This window comes from Ovis canadensis, chromosome 12 (assembly GCF_042477335.2).
Source record: "Ovis canadensis isolate MfBH-ARS-UI-01 breed Bighorn chromosome 12, ARS-UI_OviCan_v2, whole genome shotgun sequence".
Classification (NCBI taxonomy): Eukaryota; Metazoa; Chordata; class Mammalia; order Artiodactyla; family Bovidae; genus Ovis; species Ovis canadensis.
In genome coordinates this window covers 88,247,302-88,271,268 of record NC_091256.1, presented here as the reverse complement: position 1 = coordinate 88,271,268, position 23,967 = coordinate 88,247,302, and the positions used below count along the sequence as shown (strand labels likewise).

The window sequence follows — 23,967 nt, the reverse complement described above, 5'->3', positions numbered from 1 at the left end:
GTCAAGAAGGGTCATGCAACATCCCATGGGTATTTTTGGCCCTGGAAAAGACTCCTCTACTAATTAAATAAAGAGAAGGCAAAGTTCTGTCATAAAATTTGAAATTATGTGTGAGATACTAAAGGAAATTGATTACAATTTTCTGTAATTGACATGTTCACTGCAAACTATGGATATTTTGAAGTTGCCTGACAATATTATTGTGCCAGCAGCAACTAAGAGTGGATTTTCCTCTGTTCTGATTTAACATCTAGGTATCAAAAATTGTCATTGCTGTATGGACTTCCTTGGTGGTCCAGGAATTAAGATTTAGCCTTCCAGTTCTTGGGGTGTGGGTTCGAACCCCCGTCAGAGAGCTAAGTTCCCACGTGCCTCACAGCCAAAAACTCAAAACATTAAACAGAAGCTATATTGCATGAGATCGGTGCAAAAGTAATCATGGTTTTGCCTTGTTGAACTTTGCCATTTGATATTGGAATACTTTCTTAAATAACTGTGGTTATACTTCATTTCAATGCACACATCTCACTTTGCCTTTTTTTTTTTTTTTTTGCCAATGACCTATTACTTGTTGCTTATTTTCTATTTATTTCAGACTATAAAATGATGTTAGACAAAAAGCGAAGTCAAGCAATTTTCTTATTCAAGTTCAAAATGGGTCAGAAAGCAGCAGAGACAACTCTTATCAGCAGCAACACACTTGGCCCAGGAACTGCTAAGGAACGGACTGTGCAGCGGTGGCTCAAGGAGTTTTGCAAAAGAGATGAGCGCCTTGAAGATGCGGAGCGCAGCGGCTGGCCGTCGGAAGACGATAGTGACCGACAGAGAGGATCATCAAAGCTGATCCTCCTACAACCATATGAGAAGGTGCCCAGGAGCTCAGCGTCAACCATCCCACGGTCATTCAGCATTGGCAGCAAATAGGAAAGGTGCAAAAGCTCACTAAGTGGGTGTCTCAAGAGCTGACCACAAATCAGAAAAATTGCCATTTTGAAGCGTCATCTTCTCTTATTCTACGCAACAATGAACCATTTCTGGATCGGATTGGGCTGTGAGACAAAAGCTGGGGTTTTATATGAGATCATGGTCAGTCTTAGGTGCTCTGCTGCCAGTCTGACCCACCGCAGCTTTCTGAATCCTGGGAAAACCATTACAGCTAAGGAGGATACTCACCAAACGCATAAAATGCACCAAAAACTGCAACGCCTGCAGCCGGCATTGGGCAACAGAAAGGGCCCAGTTCACAACAACGCCCAGCTGCACGTCACACCACCAATGCTTCAGAAGTTGAGCACATTGGACTAAGATGTTTTGCCTCATTCCCCACATCCACCTGACCTCTCGCCAACCAACTACCAGCTGTTCAAACATCTCGAAGACTTTTTGCAGGGAAAATGGCTTCCACAACCAGCAGGAGCTAGAAAATGCTTCCCAAGAGGCTGTTGAATCCCAAAGCATGGATTTTTATGCTACAGGAATAAACAACCTTATTTCTCATTGGCAAAAATGTGTTGATTGTAATGGTTCCTATTTTGATTAATAAAGATGCATTTGAACCTAGCTAGAATGATTTAAAATTCATGGTCTGAAACCATGATTACATCTGTACCAACCTAATAACAAATTCAATGAAGACTTTAAAAATGGTCCACATCAAAAGAAAAAAAAAATCTTAAAGGAAAAGAAGTTGTTGTTACTACAAAATGCAGTTGCCATATGGTCCAACAATCCCACTCCTGGACATATATCCAGACAGAACTATAATTCAAAAGGTACATTCACCCCTATGTTTAGAGAAGCAGTATGTACAACGTCCAAGACCTAGAAGTAACCTAAATCCATCAACGGAGGAATGAATGAAAAAGCTGCGATATATGTATACAGTGGAATATTACTCAGCCATAACACAGAATGGAATCATGCCATTTGCAGCAACATGAATAGATCTAGAGCTTATCACACTAAGTCAGAAAGAGAAAGACAAACTGTATGTAATCCCTTCCACATGGAATCTAAAATATGACACAATGAACTTATCTATGAAATAGAAACAGACATAGAGAACAGATTTGTGGTTGCTGGAGACTGAGGGAAAGCAGGATGAATTTGTCCCAAGCAGATAATTGAACCATTAGAAACAAATAAAGGGAAAGACCTAAAACTGGAACCACAGGGACAAAGAACAAAGGAAAATCTGGTTTAAACTTAAGTTGGAAGAAAAATGCCACAAATAAGTCGATATTCCTTGGAAGGAGAGGGACGCTGATCTCCCTACAGATATCTTATTCATTCTTTGTAAGCGAACACAGCACCCCCTTAAAAGTGTTCTTAATTCACAGAAAAGAGCTAAAGTTGACAAAACTAGGTCCTCAGCTGCCTTAACTTGTTTTTCTGGATTCCACCCTTGGGCTCTCCTTGGAGTCCAGTAGCCCACACCTCAGGACGCTTTGGGAGCAGCAGCTGTGCTTGAAGCTCACTGTTGACACAACAGTATGAGCTCTGGGCTGATTGCTCTAAAGACAGACAGAGCCGCCCCTTCCCACAGCTGCAGAAGCTGCCTGACCTAGAGCCACGGCCATGGCCAGCCAGTCGCAAGGCATCCACCAGCTCCTCCAGGCAGAGAAGAGGGCCAAGGACAAGCTCGAGGAAGCCAAGAGGAGTAAGTCTCTTCCGTCCCATCTGATATGTCCGGGGCATGAGGCAAGAGTTCGATCCCTGGGTCGGGAAGATCCCTGGGAGTAAGATACAGCAACCCACTCCAGTATTCTCAGCTGGAGAATCCCGTGGACAGAGGAGCCTGGTGGGCTCCAGTCCACGGGGTCGCAGAGAGTTAGACACGACTGAGCACGCGCCTTCTGTCACAAAACGGGATGAGGGGAGTGCAGCAGGGTGGGTGTGCACAGATGTCGGGGGTGGGGGAGATGCCAATGAAATCCTGGTCCCACCACGCTCCCTGGCAGAGGCTGGCCACTTCCCAGAAACCACCCACGTGTCTGTGTCCCATCACTGTAGTGGGGATGGGCTTCTCGGCTCAGATCTGTAGGACTGGTCAAGGGCTAAGGGAGACGGTTAAGGGCACTGAAGTCACGGAGCCTTAAGCTTTGCCTCTGAGCTTCCTCCATGGCGCTACAGCTCAGAATCTCAAAACTGTGCCATGGTTCCGAGACGGACAACCGGGAACCCCCTGGCCGCCCCGGGGCCCAGTCCTTGGTTGGGGAACTAAGATCTCATGAGTTCTGGAGCGTGGCCAAGAAGAAAAAAAAACAAGGATGACTTCCAGACTGAATCTACTTAATAGGGAGTGAATTTCCGCAAGTGACTTATCTTCTGTAAGCTTCGGTTTCTGTTCCTGTAAAATTGTGATCGTAACAGCTCATGGCTCATTCTCCTCCCTCTCTGGATGGCTTTTCATTTCCAATGTTCAAAATTTTTCATTTGCTGTTTAGTTGCTTCAGTCATGTCTGACTCTGTGCGACCCCATGGACCGTAGGCCACCAGGCTCCCCTGTCCATGGGATTCTCCAGGCAAGAACACTGCAGTGGGCTGCCGTTTCTCTCTCCTGGGGGTCTTCCCGACCCAGGGATCAAACCTGCACTGGGTCTCTGGGGCTTTCGCTTCTCCTGCATTGTCAGGTGGAGTCTTTACCACTGAGACATCTTTAAAAATATTTCCATTTAATTCTCATTTGCGAACGTTCTTGCTATTCAGTCATGCATCTACTTAATTACATGTAGGATATCCTCATTAAACCGGCATCTCCTTCCTCTTCTCTTTGCTAGTCACAACAACCATATGAATGAGGTGTTACTATTATTTCCCCTTCATGTACGTGGAAACTGAGTCCATAATTTGCCATAATATTTTTTAAAAACTAGAAAAATTCATCCAGGTACTATGACCAAAGCATACCTCGTTTACTCCTCACACCAACCTATTTTGCAAAAAGGGGAACATGACTCTTAGAGAAATCACGCCGGTTGCCCAAGGTCGCACAGAGGATACATCGTAGAGACAGACTTGGATGGGGTCTGAGTCCCCAGGCACAGTCTGCCCTGTACAGACGTACTTGATTTTTATGTGAATGAACTAACACTGAAGGTCTCTGACCCTCTCAGGCTCCCTGAGCCAAGATCTCTTTTTCGCACTCCCCCATTTCCTATCATATCGCCACTTAATCCGTCACAGAGAGGGTCATCACCTTCCTCCTAACTACACGCTCTGTCCCTGCGGCAATCAGAGTCTAAGCCCTGCAGATTAGGATAGTGTCTTAAAACCATTGTTTATCAGTTCAGTCAGTTCAGCCGCTCAGTCGTGTCCGACTCTTTGCGACCCCATGAATCGCAGCACACCAGGCCTCCCTGTCCATCACCATCTCCTGGAGTTCACCCAAACTCACGTCCATCGAGTCGGTGATGCCATCCAGCCATCTCACCCTCTGTTGTCCCCTTCTCCTCCGGCCCCCAATCCCTCCCAGCATCAGGGTCTTTTCCAATGAGTCAACGCTTTATACGAGGTGGCCAAAGTACTGGAGTTTCAGCTTTAGCATCAGTCCTTCCAAAGAACACCCAGGGCTCATCTCCTTTACAATGGACTGATTGGATCTGCTTGCAGTCCAAGGGACTCTCAAGAGTCTTCTCCAACACCACAGTTCAAAAGCATCAATTCTTCGGTGCTCAGCTTTCTTCACAGTCCAACTCTCACATCCATACACGACCACTGGAAAAACCATAGCCTTGACTAGACGGACATCTGTTGGCAAAGTAATGTCTCTGCTTTTGAATATGCTATCTAGGTTGGTCATAACTTTCCTTCCAAGGAGTGAGCGTCTTTTAATTTCATGGCTGCAGTCACCATCTGCAGTGATTTGGGAGCCCCCCAAAATAAAGTCTGACACTGTTTCCACTGTTTCCCCATCTATTTCCCATGAAGTGATGGGACCAGATGCCATGATCTTCGTTTTCTGTATGGTGGGTCCTGCTTTAATATGCTGACTAAAGACAGGCACAGGGCCCTGCAATGAGAGAGAGACAGAGACAGAGATGGAGAGAGAGAGACAGAGATGGAGAGAAAGGGAGGGAGGGAGACAGAGAGAGACAGAGATGGAGAGAAAGAGAGAGAGAGGGAGACAGAGAGAGAGAGATGGAGAGAGAGAGACAGAGATGGAGAGAGACAGAGATGGAGAGAGAGAGACAGAGATGGAGAGAGAGACAGAGATGGAGAGAGAGAGACAGAGATGGAGAGAGAGACAGAGATGGAGAGAGAGAGACAGAGATGGAGAGAGAGACAGAGATGGAGAGAGAGAGACAGAGAGAGACAGACAGAGAGAGAGATGGAGAGAGAGAGACAGAGAGAGACAGACAGAGATGGAGAGAGAGAGACAGAGATGGAGAGAGACAGAGATGGAGAGAGAGACAGAGAGAGACAGACAGAGAGAGAGATGGAGAGAGACAGAGAGAGACAGACAGAGATGGAGAGAGAGAGACAGAGATGGAGAGAGACAGAGATGGAGAGAGAGACAGAGAGAGAGACAGAGATGTAGAGAAAGAGAGAGAGAAGGAGACAGAGAGAGAGAGATGGAGAGAGAGAGACAGAGATGGAGAGAGACAGAGATGGAGAGAGAGAGACAGAGATGGAGAGAGAGACAGAGACAGAGATGGAGAGAGAGAGACACAGAGAGAGAGACAGAGATGGAGAGAGAGAGACAGAGATGGAGAGAAAGGGAGGGAGACAGAGAGGGAGGCAGGGTCAGGCACCCCTCAGTCCCTGGGGGTTTTCTACTGCAGGTAAAATCATTTTCTTTTCTTAAGATAAGTTGATTACCTGAGCACTCAGCCATGTGGGCACCAACAACAAAAAGAGAAAGAGCCCCGTGGAGGAGCTGGGAGAGGAAAGGAGGGTGAGAGCGAGCGAGGCCAGCCCGGCCCGCCTCCGCCCGCCTCTGCGGGAGCCCAGCCTGGACTGGCCTGCTGGCGCGTGGTTAGGGCACCACACTTCCAGTGCAGGGGGCGTGGGTTCCATCTTTGGTCAGGGAACTAAACATAAAATTCTTTAAAAAAATTTTTAATTAAAAATAAAATTTTAAAAACCATGGCCAAGGATAGCAAAATGGTATAAATGCAGAGCAACTGTAGAGAAAACAAAGTTGCCCAGGACCTGCTGGCTGAAACAGTGTAGACAATCTGCTTATCTTTTATTCAAATTTCTTTACCACATTTAAACTTTCCAGAACAGAAGACAAGCTGACTTAAGACTTAATAATTATGTTACCTTTGCTTTCCCTTATAGAAGAAACAAAACAATAATAAAATACACAAACAATATTATCAATAAACAATAAGGTCCTACTGTGTGGCACAGAAAACTATATTCAGTACCCTATAATAAACTATAATGGAAAAGAGTATTTTTTAAAAAATGTATATGTGTGTATAACTGAATCACTTTCCTATACAGCAGAAATCAATACAACATTGTAAATCAACTATACTTCAATTAAAAAAAAATGACAAATCAAAAAAGAAAATAAAATAAAGACTATCATCGTAAGGTCCAAATGTTTTTTACCAATTATTTCTCATTTTTCAATGTCATCAGAGCAGCCTAATGAGTCATGCAAGTTGTTGGGAGGTGGAACCCTCTACAGGATCTAACCTCGGATCCTAATAAAGATAAAAGCCAAACCTCTGTTCCTTTCCTCTAGTAAACATGCTGCCTTTGGGCAATCATCCCTCAGAAGTCAGTACTGGAAAATCCATACCGAGTTTTTCTTATGCAAAATGTTAATTTTGTTTACCAGTCACTGAAAGTATTTGTGTACTTTTTTTTTCTTCGTCTTTGTTCAGAAGTAGTCAAGCAAATATCAGTCAGTAATAGTAAATACTCTGACCTTAAAAACCATTTTGGAGAATATGTTTGTGAATGTTATTTCAACCAATAACCTCTGCCGTCTGCACACACACAACTTTTTTTTAATTTACTTATTTTTTGATTGAAGGATAAATGCTTTGCAGAATTTTGTTGTTTTCTGCCAAAGCTCAGCCTGCATCAGCCACAGGTGTACGTAATATCCCCTCCCTTTTGAACCTCCCTCCCCTCTCCTGCCCCACCCCTCTAGGCTGATACAGAGGCCCTGTTTGTGCACTCAGTTTTTTAAGCAAATATTTGTTTCTTTGTTTGGCTGCAGCAGGGGTTGCCCGTGGCACATGGGACCTCCCACGTTCATGGCAGTGCATCGGCTCCAGCGCCCTGACCAGGGATCGAAGCTGGGCCCCTGCATTGAGAGCACAGAGTATTGGCCCCTGGATCACCAGGGAAGTCCCTGCCCCCCACTTTATACAGGGTGTCTGTCTTTTTCCTCAAAAAGCGTGGGCCCTGAGGACCCGTTTTCACTGGATAAGCCCGGTTTTCTTACTCAGCTATAGCTGAGCATCGTACTCCCTTCACAGGCAGGCCGAGGTATCCTGGGTAGCTTCCCTTGTATTTCACTGTTCTTTTCTTTCACTCACTTATTTATTCAGTTCAATTGCATCTTTGATCAGAATTAGAATAAAAAATTCAAGGTACTATTATCAACAGGAGGAATAAGGACTTGTGTCTTTGGAAATACGATTTTTTTACTTTAAGCTTGACGTTTTATAAGAGCACCATTTATCTCACTTACACTCATTGCAGACTTGGAGATGGAGACACCTGTAAGGATGGTAACCAGACAGTGTGGGCTGAGCCTTGGGCTGGTGGGATGGTGTTGGGCAGGTCCATGTTCCATGAAGTCCCACTGAATTACACTTTGCGAGTATGTGATTGCTCAGTCGTGTCTGACTCTTAGAGATCCCGTGGACTGTAGCCCACCAAGCTCCTCTATCCACGGGATTCTCCAGACAAGAATACTGGAGTGGGTTGTGATGCCCTCCTCCAGGGGAATGATACTTTTGCGAAATAAATGATTTAAATATTTCTACTTCTTACTTAGATAACACATCAGTGAGTACAATGATATAGACTTGTTCAGATGGCTTGCCATGAGTTTTTTTGTAATTGCTTATTTGTTTTCCCAATATACAGATATTCCAAATTTATTTCAACAAGCATCTTGACTTATTCATTTTTTTCATGATGCAAGTGAGTGTTCTGATTCAGGGAGACATGAATTCTACTTAACTAATAAAACAAAAAATGTGGCAGTAGAAATTCATGGCCCTGTTTGGCATGTTTTGTAAGCTTGTAAATGCTTCCTTTTACTTTATAGTCCACAGACTAATGGGGTATTTGTAGGTATACTGGGCTTTGATATCTTCGAGTGGGTCGTGTTAAAATAATAACCATACAACATTGTCGTCTATTAAAAACAGTTGGTTATATTCAACCGAGGATCTACATAAAACTACATATAATGTAAATATATATATATATATATATATATATATATATATATATAGTAACAAGGAAAGAACAAGTAAAAGGAAAACTAAAGGAATTACAAGCAGGCAGAGGAATGAGAGGAGACGCGAGGACCAGCAGAGAAGCCGCACTCTAGCAGTCAAGGCCCCGGTGGAGAAATGCTGCTTTGCTTTCCGGGTTATTTACTACTGTTTGTGGTAGGTGAGCAGGATGAGGGTGCATGGTTATATCATAATATTAACAACGCTCTCAAAGCCAGGAGAGATTTTTTTTTTTTCCTCTCCTTCTATGTAGTAGAGCTTCCCAGGTGACACAGTGGTAAAGAATCTGCCTGCCAATGCAGGTTTGATCCCTGAGAGAAGGGAATGGCAACCCACCCCCAGTATTCTTGCCTGGGAAAGCAATGGACAGAGGAACCTGGTGGGCTACAGCCCATGGGATCACACACACACACACACACACACACACACACACACACATGTGGTAAAACAGAATAAAAATGTTATTAGTAACAGACAGAATCTCCAAACACTCCCAAAGTGCCCTTTCTGTTTATACCAAATCAAGGTGACCCCTGCTCTGTTTATGCCTTTTTTTCCTTTTTCCATTTGGATACTTACTCTTTCTACCACACCCAACTACCTGACTTTGCTTCCACTGCTCAACAAACGTTGTTTCTTTGAGCCTTAGCTTCTTCCCAAGACTCCTGTAACCAGGCACCCCACACAGGGTGGCTGGCAGCAACAGAAAGGTGTTAGCCTCCAGGTCTGGCGGCCAGAGTCCAGACACAAGCTGCTGGGGGTGGGGGCGGCCCTTCCTCAAGGGTCTCGGGGAGGACCTTTGCCCTGCTTGTCTCCCAGCTCCTGCTGATGGTCAGCAGCCCTTGCCTTCCCTTGGCCGGGAGCCGCGTCTTTCTAACATGCCTCTGCAGTCAGGCGGCTGTCGCTGTGTGTCTGCTCTGTGCCCCTGTGCCTCCGTGTCCAAACTCCATCTCCTTTCTTGCTTTCCAGGTTTTGTTTTTGATGTGAGTCCTTTTTAAGTCTTTACTGAGTTTGTTACAACATGATTTCTGTTGGGTTTTTTTTTGGGGGGGGGGGGTGGTTGCAGCACGAGGCGTGTGAGATCTGAGCGCCCCAACTAGGGATCGAACCTGCACCCCCTGCATTGGAAGGCACAGTCCTAACCATTGGACCACCAAGGAAGTCTCTCCCTCTCCTTTTAAGGATGCCAGTCCTCAGGTAGAGGGCCCGTCTTAATCCAGCATGACCTCATCTCAACTTGATTACATCTACAAAACCCTTCTTTCCAAGAGAGGTGACATTCGCAGGTACCAAATGTAGACAGACTTTCGAGATGTGTAAACACAATCTAACATCTGCTGGTTGTCAAATTCACTGATAGTCCTGTGTCCTTATAGTCTTTGTCTGTTTTTGTATGCCTTGAACTTCTGTATGCCTTGAGTCTACATTTTAAAAATCCCCTTTGCTCCAGAAACTCTAATCAGAACTTTGTCCCTCCAGCTCCATCAACGTTCCCTCTTGTCAAGACCAGCAAAGTTGCTAAACCCAACTAATGAACAATCTCAGTCACAACTGAATTCTTCTTTCATCTTTGAAACCCTCCCTTTACTGGCCTCTGCAACCCTGCTCTCAGGCTTGAATTTCTGTCATTTTGCCAGTCTTTAGAGTGAGGGCCCCACCTGGGACGTGTCCTCTTCCCTATCCACAGACGCTTCCTAAGAGATTGCATCTAATTCTGTGACTTTAAACCTTGGCTCCGTGCTGATAATTCTCAAACTTTACGTCTCCAGCTTGGCCTGTTTCCCTGATCTCCAGATTCATATAAACATCAGCCTTCTCACGATCTCCACTAGATGTTTACTGGGCATCACAATTACACTGCCCTCTTGACTTTGCTCCAGAATAAAATGTTGGAGCCAGCATGGGCTCACGTGTCCCTCCTATTTATCCTTCAACTCTCTTCAAAGGATATGTAACTCCTTGCTAATTAATTCCATGGCTGCTTTGCTATTTCCGCTCATCATAAACATTTGTCTGAACCATTGCAGTAAGTTTCAGACCCAGCTTCCTGCTTCTCCCTTGCCCCTACAATCTGTTTTCATCACACCAGCTGAAGAAATTCGTGTAAAGCACAAGTAGCAGAACGCCACATCTTGGCTAAAAACCCTTCACGGCTTTAGCATCTCAAGGACCCAAATCTTTACCCTCCTCGTGAGCTCTCTGTGCCCTGGCTTCTGCGGCCTCTCTGACGTCACCTAACGCTCAGCCATTCTGCTCTCTCTGACCTGGGACCCACCATGAGGATGCCTTTACTGTTCCTTCAACAGGTCAAGTAGCGTTCCCGCTCAGGGGCTTCGTGTCTACGGTTCCCTCTGCCTGGAATGCTCTTCCCATTCAGGTGTTTGCATGGGCAATAGTATTTCTTGAGGTCCCTGCTCATGTGTCTCATCCTCTGAGAGGCTTGCCCTGTGTGTTAGCGCCTGCCCCTCTCTCTGACCCTTAGGCGCCTTTGTTCTCCTGCATGGTACTCATCATCTTTGCTGTGTTATATCCTCACTGTCTCTTTTCTATTTCTGCCTCCCCCTATTACATTACACAGATCTGCTTGTGGCTTTTGCAGCTGTATCAACAGGACCCAGAAGAGTGGGCGACGCAGTAGACAGACAGTAGTACTGGTGGGCTAAATGTCTCTTATTTCCACTCCAGGGAACGTGTGTTGGCCACCTTGTTGGTTTGGGGTTTGTTTTTTGTTTTTTTTTTCATTTTTATTTTATATTGGAGTATAGTTGATTAACAACGCTGTGCTAGCTTCAGTATACAGCAAAGCGATTCAAGCATACCTCTGCAAGCATCCATTCTTTTTCAAATTCTTTTCCCATTTAGATTATTACGGAATACTTTTTTTTAACTTTTTACTTTTTAATTGGGGTATAGCAATTTAACAACGCAATAGTTCCCAAGTGAACGGTGAAGAGACTCAGCCATCCATATGCATGTACCCATCCTCCTCAACTCCCCGCCCGTGCAGGCTGCCACAGGACACTGAGCAGAGCTCCCCATGCTTACAGTAGTCCTGTGTCCTTATAGTCCTTGTTGGTATCATTTCAAATATAGCAGTGTGGACATGTCCAGCCCCCTCTCCCAATCTCTTCCTCCCACGCTTTGCTCCTGGTAACCCTAAACTAGTTCTCTAAGTCTGTGAGTGTTCCTGTTTTGTACATAAGTTCACTGGGATCATTTTTTCAGATTCTGCATTTATGCAATATCTTCGGCTGTTTGTCTTTCTGAAGGTGGTGTAATTTTAAAATTGGGAAACCTCCTGCACAGAGACCCCAGCAAGAGGTTAACAGGAGCAGATCTGAGGCACTCATTCTGCTTCGCCTCCGATGAGACAGCCGGCCTGAGGCTCCCCGCTTCTTGCCCTGGATGCAATCGGGCGGAACATATGCAGGCCCTCCCGGCAGCAGCTGCCCAGTCCTTCCAGAAAACTGCTGTGCAAGCAGCCATCTCCCCGCGGCTCTCCTCTTTAATTGAATGAGAACCAGCAGGTGACCGGTGCCACACGGGGGAATCAGACACACTCTCAGCTTGTCGCTGTGGGATGGAGCTAGTGTGCGGCCTCTTAAGTGGAGTCCTGGATGCTTCTGGGGGCAGGGCACTTGGAGAGCTTCTTACTAGCATTATTTCTATGTGCTAGAATCATGACTCCGAGACCAGTATTTTTACCTAAGATGCAGTTAAGATGGAGAGTCATGACATTTCATGTGCTCGACTGGATAAAACCAGATCCTGCAACCCATCATTATGTATCCTACAATCTATCCTAAGAAAATGTTGCTACATCTTAAATACATTTTTCTCCTAATGTCAGTCATGAGCAGTGATAAGAAAGTGGGCTGGGGATCCCAGAAGAGGGTACCTTGCCCACATATCATCTATTTGTTCTATGGATGATCCATGTCCAATTCCCACCAAATGGCTAGAACTATAAAGAATTGAAAAAGTGTGTAGATGCAAAATGGGGAGAAGTGTTAATTAAGTAGGAAAAAGGCGAGCATTGGTGTGAATGTTCCACTAAGTCTCAAGCCTTAGAAGAGCAGTCATGTTCACGAGACCTTGGCTTTTACAGAGAATTTAGCGGAAAGTATCTGTTCTGAAGGAGGTCTGCTCAGTCCCACTCAAGTGAAATAGTCAAACACATTTCAGTTTATAACTCAGAGACTCTCTTTATTCCATCTGTATTCAGTGACTACCAAAGCATCTTGTATATCATGGGAAGAGAAATTTACAAACCATTTACACTCAAATACACCAAAGGTACATAAAGCCAAGTAAAGCATGTACCTAGATGAGAGGTAAGAGTTTACGGTAACATTTTCTTTTAATAAAACGTTTGAAAAATAAACTAACATAAAAAATCTTTTATGCTACTTAATGAGAACTTACTTCTTAACTTACTTCTGTTGAAGTATCATTGACTTACAATGTTGTGTTCGCTTCAGTATATACATATATGTGTATACATACATATACATACATATACACACACATATGTAGGTATGCATGTGTACACATGGGTTTCCCTGGTGGCTCAGGTGGTAAAGAATCCGCCTGCAGTGCGGGAGACCCGGGTTCAATCCCTGGGTTGGGAAGATCCCCTGGAGAAGGGAAAGGCTACCCACTCCATATTCTGGCCTGGAGAATTCCTTGGGCTATACAGTCCATGGGGTCGAAAAGAATCGTACATGACTGAGCAACTTTGACAATCAAAATATATACACACACATATATATCTGTGTAAACACAGATCTATATCCATATATATATTCTTTTTCAGATGATTTTCCCTGATATGTTATTAGAAAATATTGAATATAGTTTCTTGTGCTATGCAGCCCCTGTTGTTTATATTAATATATTTATGTATTTGTATATTTATATATGTTGTTGTTGTTTAGTTCTGATTTGTGTCTGACTCTGCAACCCCGTGGACTGTAACCCGGCAGGCTCTGCTGTCCCTGGGATTCTCCAGGCAAGAATATAGAGTGGGTTGCCATTTCCTTCTCCAGGGGATCTTCCCCACCCAGAGATCAAACCCATGTCTCCTGCATTGCAGGCGGGTTCTTTACCACCAAGCCGCCTGAGAAGCCCAGATCTCTATTTAGTAGTGCGTGTATGTTAGTCCCAAACTCCTAACTTATCCCTCTCCCCGACTGGCCCCTTTGGGAACCATAAGTTTGTTTTCTATGTCTGAGAAAATGCTTACTTAGTTCAAAGTCCACCCCATAGAGGCTTCCCGGGTGGCGCTAGTCGTAAAGAACCGGCCAGTGCAGGAGGTGTGAGAGGCACGGGCTCCATCCCTGGGCACGGAAGATCCCCTGGAGGAGGATTCCACCCCAGTATCCTTGCCCAGAAAAATCCATGGACAGAGGATCCTGGCAGGCTTACAGTCCACACGGTCACAAAGAGTCAGATACGACCGGAGCGATTTCCCAGGCACGCACTACCCCGTAAAACAAACCCTTGACAAAAACCATCAACAAAAGCTTAAGAGACATTACCAGAGAAAAGGAAATATGCTGTTAGATGGGCAAAAGGATAAAGGTATGTAACTAAAATAGGCAACAGATTTGGGGAAAAATTAATTTTCATACAGTTCAGGATTTCTTCAAAGTTTTATTTCTTTTTATTTTTATTTTTTTTAGGATTTCTTCAAAGTTTTAAAGCTCACGAAGCATGAGTATCTGAAGGCGGTGGGTGGCGAGTGACCAGCAGAGATAACTGTTTCTCTGCAACCCCCAGACTTCCTCTGGCTGTCAAACAAAGTCACGGGCTTACCTAATGATCTCCACAGCTCGGTGCTTGTCTGAAACTTTGATCTTCATTGCTGTCTGCTGGCTTAAGGCTTACACCTTTGCTCTTAATAAAAGAAAAGAGAGCTACTTAACTAAATCTCCTCACCATTAAAAACAATTGGTTTTACAATCACTTTCAAGTCCCCCTCAGAGAAAGCTGCTACAAAAAAAATCTACTTTGATGTGTTGTGGGGCTTAATCAGACTTTCTAGAGTCAACAAACGGGAAGAGAAAAAATCCAATAAAATACTTTTAAAAAATTGTGAGTCGGTTTGATAGAGTCTGAGTAGCATGTTTGTGCACTTGGATATCTGCCAATATTAAATAGAATCCAGTTGGTATGGACTGAAGGATTCCTGGCAGCAAATCAGGACAGAAAATCTGACCAAATAATGTCTGCTTGAGTCAGTGACAACTAAAATCTGTTCCCTGGCTGGTCCTGTGAGTAAATTGGCGGGTATCTACTGAAACATGGGCCTGTGAAAGAACGTTGTCATGTCCATGTTCAAAAGAATCCAACTGAAAAAACTCAGGGATTTTTCAATATCTATCATTTTTTTACCAAAGGTGTCATCCTAGAAAGAAAAAGAAAAAAAAACCTTAAAGAAAATGTAAGACCACATCCACATTTTTAAAAGTTAAGTTGAAAATTCCAGATGTGTTGAAAAGAAATATCACTCCTTCTGTGCCCCTGTTAATTTTCAGGAAAAGTCAAGCGACTGCGCCAAGCCAAGGAGGAAGCGATGGTAGAAACCGATCAGTACAGGATGCAGAGAGATGAGGAGTTTCGACAGAAACAGGCGAAGGTGAGTAAGAGAGTCAGCACCGAGTGTTTTGCAGCATAGACTCTAAGGCATGAATATATTCATTAATAATAAGGTATTGATCCTCCTAAGCGTCACGCACAATGTTGTTGTCGTTTAGTTGCTAAGCCATGTCTGACTCTCTGCCACCCTAGGGACTGTAGCCCTGCAGGCTCCTCTGTCCATGGGATTTTCCCAGGCAAGAACACTGGAGTGGGTTGCCATTTCCTCCTCCAGGGGATCTTCCCCACCCAGGGATCGAACCTGCGTCTCCTGCATTGGCAAGTGGGTTTGTCACTGCTGAGCCACCAGGGAGGTCCATCATGATACCAGGAGAGAAAAATACACGGGACGCAGCAAATAGAGTTCGGCCTAGGCTAAATATGGGGCTTCCCTGGTAGCTCAGCTGGTAAAGAATCTGCCTGCAATGCAGGAAACCCTGGTTTGATGCTTGGGTTGGGAAGATCTGCTGGAGAAGGGATAGACTACCCACACCAGTATTCTTGGGCTTCCCTGGTGGCTCAGCTGGTAAAGAATCTGCCTGCAATGTGGGAGACCTGGGTTAGAAAGATCCCCTGGAAAAGGGAAATGCCACCCACTCCAGTATTCTGGCCTGGAGAATCCCATGGACATGGAATGAGTTGCAAAGAGTTGGACACAACTGATCAACTTTCACTTCACTTCAAGGCTGAATATCAATTAAAATCACCTTTTTTTTTTTTTTAAGACTTTTTGATATGGATGGGCCATTTTTAAAGTCTTTATTGAATTTGTTACAATATTACTTCTGTTTGATGTTTTGGGCTTTTGGCCCTGAGGCATGTAGAATCTTAGCTCCCCAACCAGGGATCAAACCCATACCCCCTGCATTGGAAGAATGCAGAATCCTAATCCTTGATCTCCAGGAAAGCCCCTCAAACAAATGTTACGAAATTCCTGATTTTACATTTTCACTTCCAAGGCGCTTTGTCAGAGAAAGTATCAATCAGTAGTTATTATCTAACACAGTATAGGTTAAAAATCATGTTCTCAAATATACAAGTGAATGGAATTGGTTAAAGTATCATTCCTGCTATAGATTATTGACTAATACGTTTAAATAAGAAAAAATCTCAGAGAACATTTCTTTTTCTTGCTGCTGTCTATTAGCATTTCCTAGTAGAATCAATAAAAACTGCTGCACAGTGTTTACGATGAGCTTGCTAGGCCAAATTTCCTTTGGTGAACTTGAGATTTGCAAATGATCCATGTAGCTGCTGTAAATTGCTGAAAAGTCTTCTGGGTTTTCCTTATGATTTCCTTTTCAACTGGCTGACTTCATTCAACAAATCTTTTATTAAAAAATTAAGAAGTGCTTTTTCTTACAGTAGTATTTTTAAAATATCTGCAGTTTACAGTAGAAAAATATAAGTGCATGAATTTTTCTGAGCCGACTGCAGCACAGACTAAAAGAAGCGATGAAGTTCCGCGTGCCATAACCAAAGTTTGTACGTTCTCTTTTTGCCTCAGCAAAATTATAAATAAAGCTCTGCGTAGAAGCTGGCCGTTGCAAGATGAACTACGAGCAGTTTGTAAATCTCTCTGTTTACAACTTTGATTTTAGTGGCAGTTGGTATGGAACTCGTGTAGGATTAGGTACATTAGATCCCACAGTAGGAAAGACTTTTCCAAGGGGCTATTTCTTAAAATAAAATGTCCTTCCTAGAATAAACTGGGCAACTTAGCAAAAGCAACTCCTTCTTATCAATATTTGGAAAAATAACTCATAAGATTCCAAGAACATACATGCATATATGCCCTCCCCGACTGGCCCCGGGGAATCTTCCCAGCGTCAGCTCTGAAAACGGCATGCACTTACTTTTTACTCTGGACTGCAGATAGTCGTCAAATGCTAGGGTAGGAAACAGCATTGCTTTATATTTTTATGAAGGATTTATGGAGTGAAGCCAGCTAGTTGAAAAGGAAATCAGGGAAACACCAGAAGGCTTGTTAGCAATAGACAACAATATCTACTTTGGCCATTTGTAACTTTTTTTGTCTCCGCTTGCCCTGTTCTAGCCATATGTCTCCTCATTTTTCCCCAGAAGAACTAAGTAGGCAGCTGCCACCGGGCCTTTGCATACGCTCTGTCCATTCTGTGGTTCTTCTTTAACACACATTCACCTCTCCTTGGTCTCTGTTTAGGTGTTAGCTCTTCTTACTGATCACCTTGTCTATAATAACGTCTCTGGTTAAAAAAAAAAAATCCATTATAGCCAGAGCATTTATCACTACTGGATATATTATATATTAAAAAAAAAATTTTTTTTTGCTTATTGTTTATCTTTCCTTCTGGACTGTGAGCACCAAAGTGATGGTTCTTTGTTTTGTTCTCTGTTGCTTTTGATATTGGAATAGCGTCTGCGCCTCCATAAGTATCCAGTAAGTATTCACTGTACGAATAAGTAACTAAGCATCTCTTCCATGGGCATCTTTTTCTTTTTGAGTTCTGTCGTGTGTCCGTATATGCTCAGTCATATCTGACTCTCTGCAGCTTCATGAACTGTGGCCCACCAGGCTCCTCTGTCAATGGAACATCCCCAGCAAGAATACTGCAGTGGGTTGCCGTTTCCCTCTCCAAGGGATCTTCCTGACCCAGAGATTGAATCTGCACCTCCTGTACTGGCTGGCAGATTCTTTACCTCTGTGCCACCTGGGAAGCCCGTGACATATTAGGACCCCCCCCCACCCAGAAAAAAAATAACCATTCTTGATACCAATCAGCTTTTCTGATCCTGTGTAGGACATTTCTAACATACACATTACTATTTTTTTTTAAGTAATTACAAAACTGACCATCGTTTTAGAAAGTAACTGGGTTTACTCCCTTGAAATATTGTTTCTCCAGAAGAATCTCCTACAGTGTAAATCTGGTTCAGGATATTTATTCTCTGCATCAGAGAGTCATTAAAACTCCTCATGGCTCTCATAAGTAGAGCTCCAAGCCAATTTTACAGCTAGTTGATCAAAAGCTCACATAGAAAGGTCAGCATGTTTAGACCTCTGTTACCTCAAGTATATTGGAAACCACCAGCACGGATCTTCTCTCCTTGCATGACCCCCATATGTCAGACAGAGAGCTAGTCCACGAAAGCTCATCATTGTTAACCCAGGGCACATAGGAGGTCTGGGAGGAGACCCAAGAAACCAGCTCTCTGCCTGCTGCTGGAGTTGCACCTTGCTGCTCCTTTTGGGGGTTGTTTTTTAGCTCTTGTTAATGTATTTTCCAATTCCCCTGACTCATCAAGAGAAACAAGTACTCCTGCGTGGGCTGTATATCAATGAATAGTACTCTTGCCTAGAAAATCCCATGAACGGAGGAGCCTGGTAGGCAGCAGTCTGCGGGGTCGCCAAGAGTCGGACACGACTGAGCGACTTCACTTTCACTTTTCACTTTCATGCATTGGAGAAGGAAATGGCAACCCACTCCAGTGTTCTTGCCTGGAGAATCCCAGGGATGGCGGAGCCTGGTGGGCTGCTGTCTATGGGGTCACACAGAGTCGGATATGACTGAAGTGACTTAGCAGCAGCAGCAATAAAGAATCCACCTGTAATGCGGGAGACCTGGATTCGATCCCTGGGTTAGGAAAATGCTCTGGAGGAGGGCATGACAACACACTCCAGTGTTCTTGCCTGGAGAATCCCAGGGACAGGGAGCCTGGTGGGCTGCTGCCCAAGGGGTCGCACAGAGTCAGACACGCCTGAAGCGACTTAGCAGCAGCAGCATCTATTTTCTTATTCTTTGACTTTATCGCTTGCTAAAATTTCATACCACTCAGCAAGGAGAAGGACCAAACTAGTAAAACATGCAACAGCCTGGATCATTCTAGAAAGATGCTACATTGAGTGAGAGAAGGGAAGATGAACATCGCTCGGTTGTGTCCGTCTCTTTGTGATCCCATGGACTGTAGCCCACCAGGCTCCTCTCCTCTCCAGGCCAGAATGTTGGAGTGGGTAGCCCTTCCTGTCTCCAGGGGATCTTCCCAATCCAGGGACTGTACCCAGGTCTCCTGCATTGCAGGTGGATTCTTTACCAGCTGAGCCACCAGGGAAGCCCTCTGAGCCACAAGGGAGTGAGAGAAGGCCATCATTTATACTGTGTGATTCCATTTATATGGACACAAAATATATACTCTATTCCCTTTATACGATGTACTCAAAAGACAAATCTCTAGTGATACAGTTACTTCAACCATCCTGCAGGACCTTGGAAAAGCTCTACAAATAGCATCTTCTGATGAGGAAAACAGTAGATTGCTACCATGGAAATATTAAATACTGTTAATGCCAATAAAAGGTGGACTGACCGGGCATCTATACAAAAGACCTAAAAATGAGTGCTCTGGTCATCTTGAAGATTTTTATATCTTTAATATTCCTAGATTCACATTATGAAAGCATTTTTGTTTCCTTGAAGCAGCTACAAATTGAGAATGCAAAACTGTGGACAGGAACTGAGCCTCTGTTAGCCTCAAACTGAAATACAACTTACAAAGAAAAGTATTTAATGTTGAAAGATTTCACCAGCACTGTTGGTCATTAAATTGTAAAGCTATACACATCAGTCTCAACACTGAAGGTTTGCAAATTCACATGAAGAGGTCCTTCAATGGTAGCCTCTGACCCAATGCACTGCTACGTATCACATGGTTACCCACTTCTATTTTACGTAGTGTCCCAAGCATCCAAACAGCAGGCTTTGGCCGACAAGAGCGATTGAGCACAAGTAATAAGTCCTCTGTAACGCCTGGTGATCCACGCACTGTCTCCTGTTCAACCTACATATTGAGCACCTATTATGTGCCTGACAGTGTTAGAGGCGCTTCAGCTCATCAGTGGCTGAGATAACCCTTACCCTGGTCCTTGAAGAGCTTACATTCTTTCATGTAACTCCTGTGTGGCTTAAATCAGCACTGTCTTCAGATACAAATGGAATTCTTCCCAAAGAAGACCATTTAAAACGGTATATGGGAACTTCCCTGGCGGCCCAGTGGCTGAGACCTTCCAATGCAGGGGGATCAGGTACAATCTCTGGTTGGGGATCTAAGATCCCACATGCCTCATGGCAAAATAAAATAAAATAAAATAAGACAGAAGCAATACTGTAATAAGTCAATAAAGACTTTTTAAATTGTCCACATTTAATTCATGTTGATGTATAGCAGAAACCATCACAATACTGTAAAGTAATTATCCTCCAATTAAAAATAAAATTTAAAAAACTATAAAAAAATCTATTAAAAATAAAAGAAAGTGGTCTGTAGTGAGTCAAGGTATGATATTGTCCAGGAAATACTGCAAAAACTCAAATTATTGTGGATCAAATAAACTTAGAAACAATATGCTTATTTATACAGGATGGAATACAAGAGTTTGGGTTATTAAAAGGGTATTCCAAAATTTCTGAAAGTTTAAGATGGATTATACACATTTTAAAGTGCAAGCAACACAGTGATACATCATAATAATTATTACTAGCATTTACTGTCCATCCTAAAGGAAGTCAGACCTGGGTGTTCATGGAAGGACTGATGCTGAAGCTGAAACTCCAATTCTTTGGCCTCCTGATGTAAAGAGCTGACTCACTGGAAAAGACCCTGATGCTGGGAAAGATTGAGGGCAGAAGGAGAAGGGGACAACAGAGGATGAGATGGTTGGATAGCATCACCGACTCAATGGACATGGGTTTGGGTGGACTCCGGGAGTTGGTGATGGACAGGGAGGCCTGGCGTGCTGCAGTTCATGGGGTCACAAAGAGCTGGACACGACTAAGTGACTGAACTGACTGATTGATTACTTGCTCAGTGCTAAGCTTCTGTGCTAAACACCACCTTCATAATAGACATCTTCAGGAAATTATCCTGCTGTCTTAACCAAGCACATCAGGAATGCACACCTAATGCTGGTACCTGTCACCTGTTGTCCTGCACCTACGCTGTCAAAGATGGCCATTCTCGTGTGGCTTCCAAGCACTTGAAGTGCAGCCCGTCCAGATGAAGATGCTCTATAAATAAAACACACGCCAGGTAACAGGAACTTGCTCTTCAATCCTCAGTCGTGTCCGACTCTCTGCGACCTCATGGACTGCAGCACCTCAGTCTTCCCTGCCCTTCACTATCTCCCAAAGTTTGCTGAAATTTGGGGCCATCGAGTCGGTGATGCCGTCTCTCTCATCCTCTGTCGCCCTCTCCTCCTGCCTTCAATCTTTCCCAGCATCGGGGTCTTTCCCAGTAAGTCAGTTCTTCTCATCAGGTGGCCAAAGGCTTGGAGCTGCAGCTTCAGCATCAGTCCTTCCAATGAATATTCAGGACTGATTTCCTCTAGGATTAACTGGTTGGATCTCCTTGCTGTCCAACAAACTCTCAAGAGTCTTCTCCAGCCCCACAATTCGAAAGCACGAATTCTTTGGCACTCGGCCTTCTTTATGGTCCAGCTCTCACATCCATGCATGACTACTGGAAAAACCACAGCTTTGACTAGATGGACCTTTGTCAGCAAAGTGATGGCTTTGCTTTTTAATACATTGCCTAGGTTTGTCATGACAAACAATAATGCAATAATTTTACATTAAAATAATAGCATGGCTATATTGGGCTAAATACAAATATTGTTCAAACTAATTTTTCCAATTTTTTAAATACAATTCTAGAAAAGTCTACATTACATTTATGGCTCACTTTGAGGCTATTACAATTCTGCATGCTTTGCATTCATAAATCTGGTTGACTTTTTACAATAAACCCATCAAATAGGTGATGTTACCCTCATTTAAAAAATAAAGATCTTAAGGCTGAGATGAAAATTTCCAAAGTCCAATGGGACAGCTGCAGTAATCCAGCCTAATAATAACTGTTTTTAATACTTCTCCAAAGAAAAGTAGGTAATATTATATTTTCATAACAGTGTGTCTTTTAAATTTTTCGCTATTTAAGACATTGAATTTAGTAACGGTAATTTTTTTTTTAATTTGGTATAAAATCCAATATTAGATGTAGAGGAAATTTTTAATTTTGGTAGAACTACTTTGGTAAGTAGTTTTCTATTATTTTTCAGCATCTTTGTAGCAAGGAAAATTTCATCCACATGTCTGTGCTTCTCATGTACTCATCAAAATGTTATTTTATAAAAGCTATTTGATGTCTTAGAAGCTATATCACTCCAAAATGATTTTGTTTGAACTAGAAAGACCCAGTTGCCTGAACTATAAACAGACAAGAACTTGAACCTGATGCCTCAGTGACATTTGATTTCAAGTCTGGGACCCAGAAAGATCATTCGGATTCTAGAATTTAGAACAGTCTAACATCCTTGAAGTAGAAGTCAATCATTAGTGGAGTCTCCTGGTAAATTAAATGCACGCTTTCCCCAAACACTCAGGGAAGAGAAAAACAAACAAACAAAAACCAGCTGTATTGCCTTCACAATTCCCTGTTCAAGAAAGGCTGGGTTTACAGAGGAGACCAATTAGGAGGTGACTGTTTGCTTTAGCAAAGGATAATCTTACAGAGGGTTTCACCGCAGAATTTCTTTAAATTGGTAACTCCGCTGGTAAAATTATCTTTCTGCTTTTTCATACTGTTCATGGAAATTATATTTCAATCATATCATTACTTGACAGAGAAGCTAAGAGAGAGAGGAGACGATAGGAAATACTGGTGATCACTGTTAATGAGAAAACAATCAGAAAGATAAGCGACACTGAGTCTAAGGCTGAAATGGGACTAAATCGACAACTGCAGGTCTTCTCCAACTTGCACTGGGGTTAATTTCTGTTAAACACACGGCAGGTTGAAACTACCGAAGTCAAAAATGTATTGAATATACCCAACCTACCCATGGGCTTCCCAGGTGGCTCACTGTTAAAAAAAAAACCTGACATCAATGCGGGAGACATGGGTTCAGTCTCTGCGTCGGGAAGATCTCCTGGAGGAGGAAATGGCAACCAACTCCAGTATCCTTGTTAGGAGAATCCCATGAACTGAAGAATCTCGTAGGGTACGGTCCATAGCGTCGCAGAGAGTTGGACACGACTAAGTGTCTGAACACACACAATAAATGATATATCTGGGCTTCTGAAGGTATCTTATGGGGCATATTGTGGCTGTATATTCCTAAAAAGACAGATTTAAAGAGTCCAGATAATTTATTTTAAAAATTCACAAACCAGTTATTTTCTCTTTCAAGACCAGCAATAATGGGTTTAATGATGTCTTTCAACTTTATTTGCCAGACTTTTAATTCAGAAAGTAAGACACAGGAACTCTGTGGAAACTATCATAAATACATGAAAAAAACTTCTGAGCATGGTATTAATATAATGATTGTGAACTTGCCCTCAATTTGTACTGTGTGAAGGTCAACTTAGAAGTCACCTGCTGTGGCCAGCTTCCTTTTTTTTTTAATAGTTGATTTACAACATAGCTTCAGTCGTACAGCATAGTGATTCAGCTTTGATCTTTTTTGCAGATATATATTTTTTAGAAAAGTTTATCCATCCCACTCACAGTATTGGTGACCTTATCCATTTTCTGGAAAAATAATGCATGATGCAAATGATAATCCAAACTGAATTTAACTTACAAAACAAGGAAATTTTAATATGATGTACAGTGTAGTGAATTCTGTTTTAATTTTGGTAGATAATGGGCTCTCAGAGTAATGTCTTAGAAGAAATCGAAGTGCAAACCCTAGGGAAGATAAAAGAACTAAATGCAAGCTACAGCGCGTCCATGGAAAGTGTGATCAATGAGCTTTTAAGCATCGTCTGTGACGTCAAACCAGAAATCCATGTGAACTACAGAATCACCAACTAAATGTGCATCTGATTGTTCAATAAATAGTGTTTTCATGCCC

General features: G+C 43.1%; 2 protein-coding genes across 2 annotated transcripts in view; both read left to right on the top strand.

Moving 5' to 3' along the window:
• The window catches only part of LOC138415785 (histone-lysine N-methyltransferase SETMAR-like), an 8,704-nt gene extending 7,034 nt beyond the window's left edge, over positions 1 to 1,670 (top strand). The window contains exon 2 of the mRNA XM_069544342.1: positions 596 to 1,670. Coding sequence (XP_069400443.1) covers positions 596 to 924 — 329 coding nt within the window. The 3' untranslated portion in view covers positions 925 to 1,670. The remainder of the gene's footprint in view (positions 1 to 595) is intronic.
• Positions 1,548 to 23,967, top strand: ATP6V1G3 (ATPase H+ transporting V1 subunit G3). The gene is made up of 3 exons (XM_069544343.1): positions 1,548 to 2,659; positions 14,978 to 15,078; positions 23,754 to 23,967. The coding sequence occupies exons 1-3, from the start codon at positions 2,578 to 2,580 to the stop codon at positions 23,925 to 23,927; spliced, it is 357 nt and encodes a 118-aa protein (XP_069400444.1). The 5' UTR covers positions 1,548 to 2,577; the 3' UTR covers positions 23,928 to 23,967.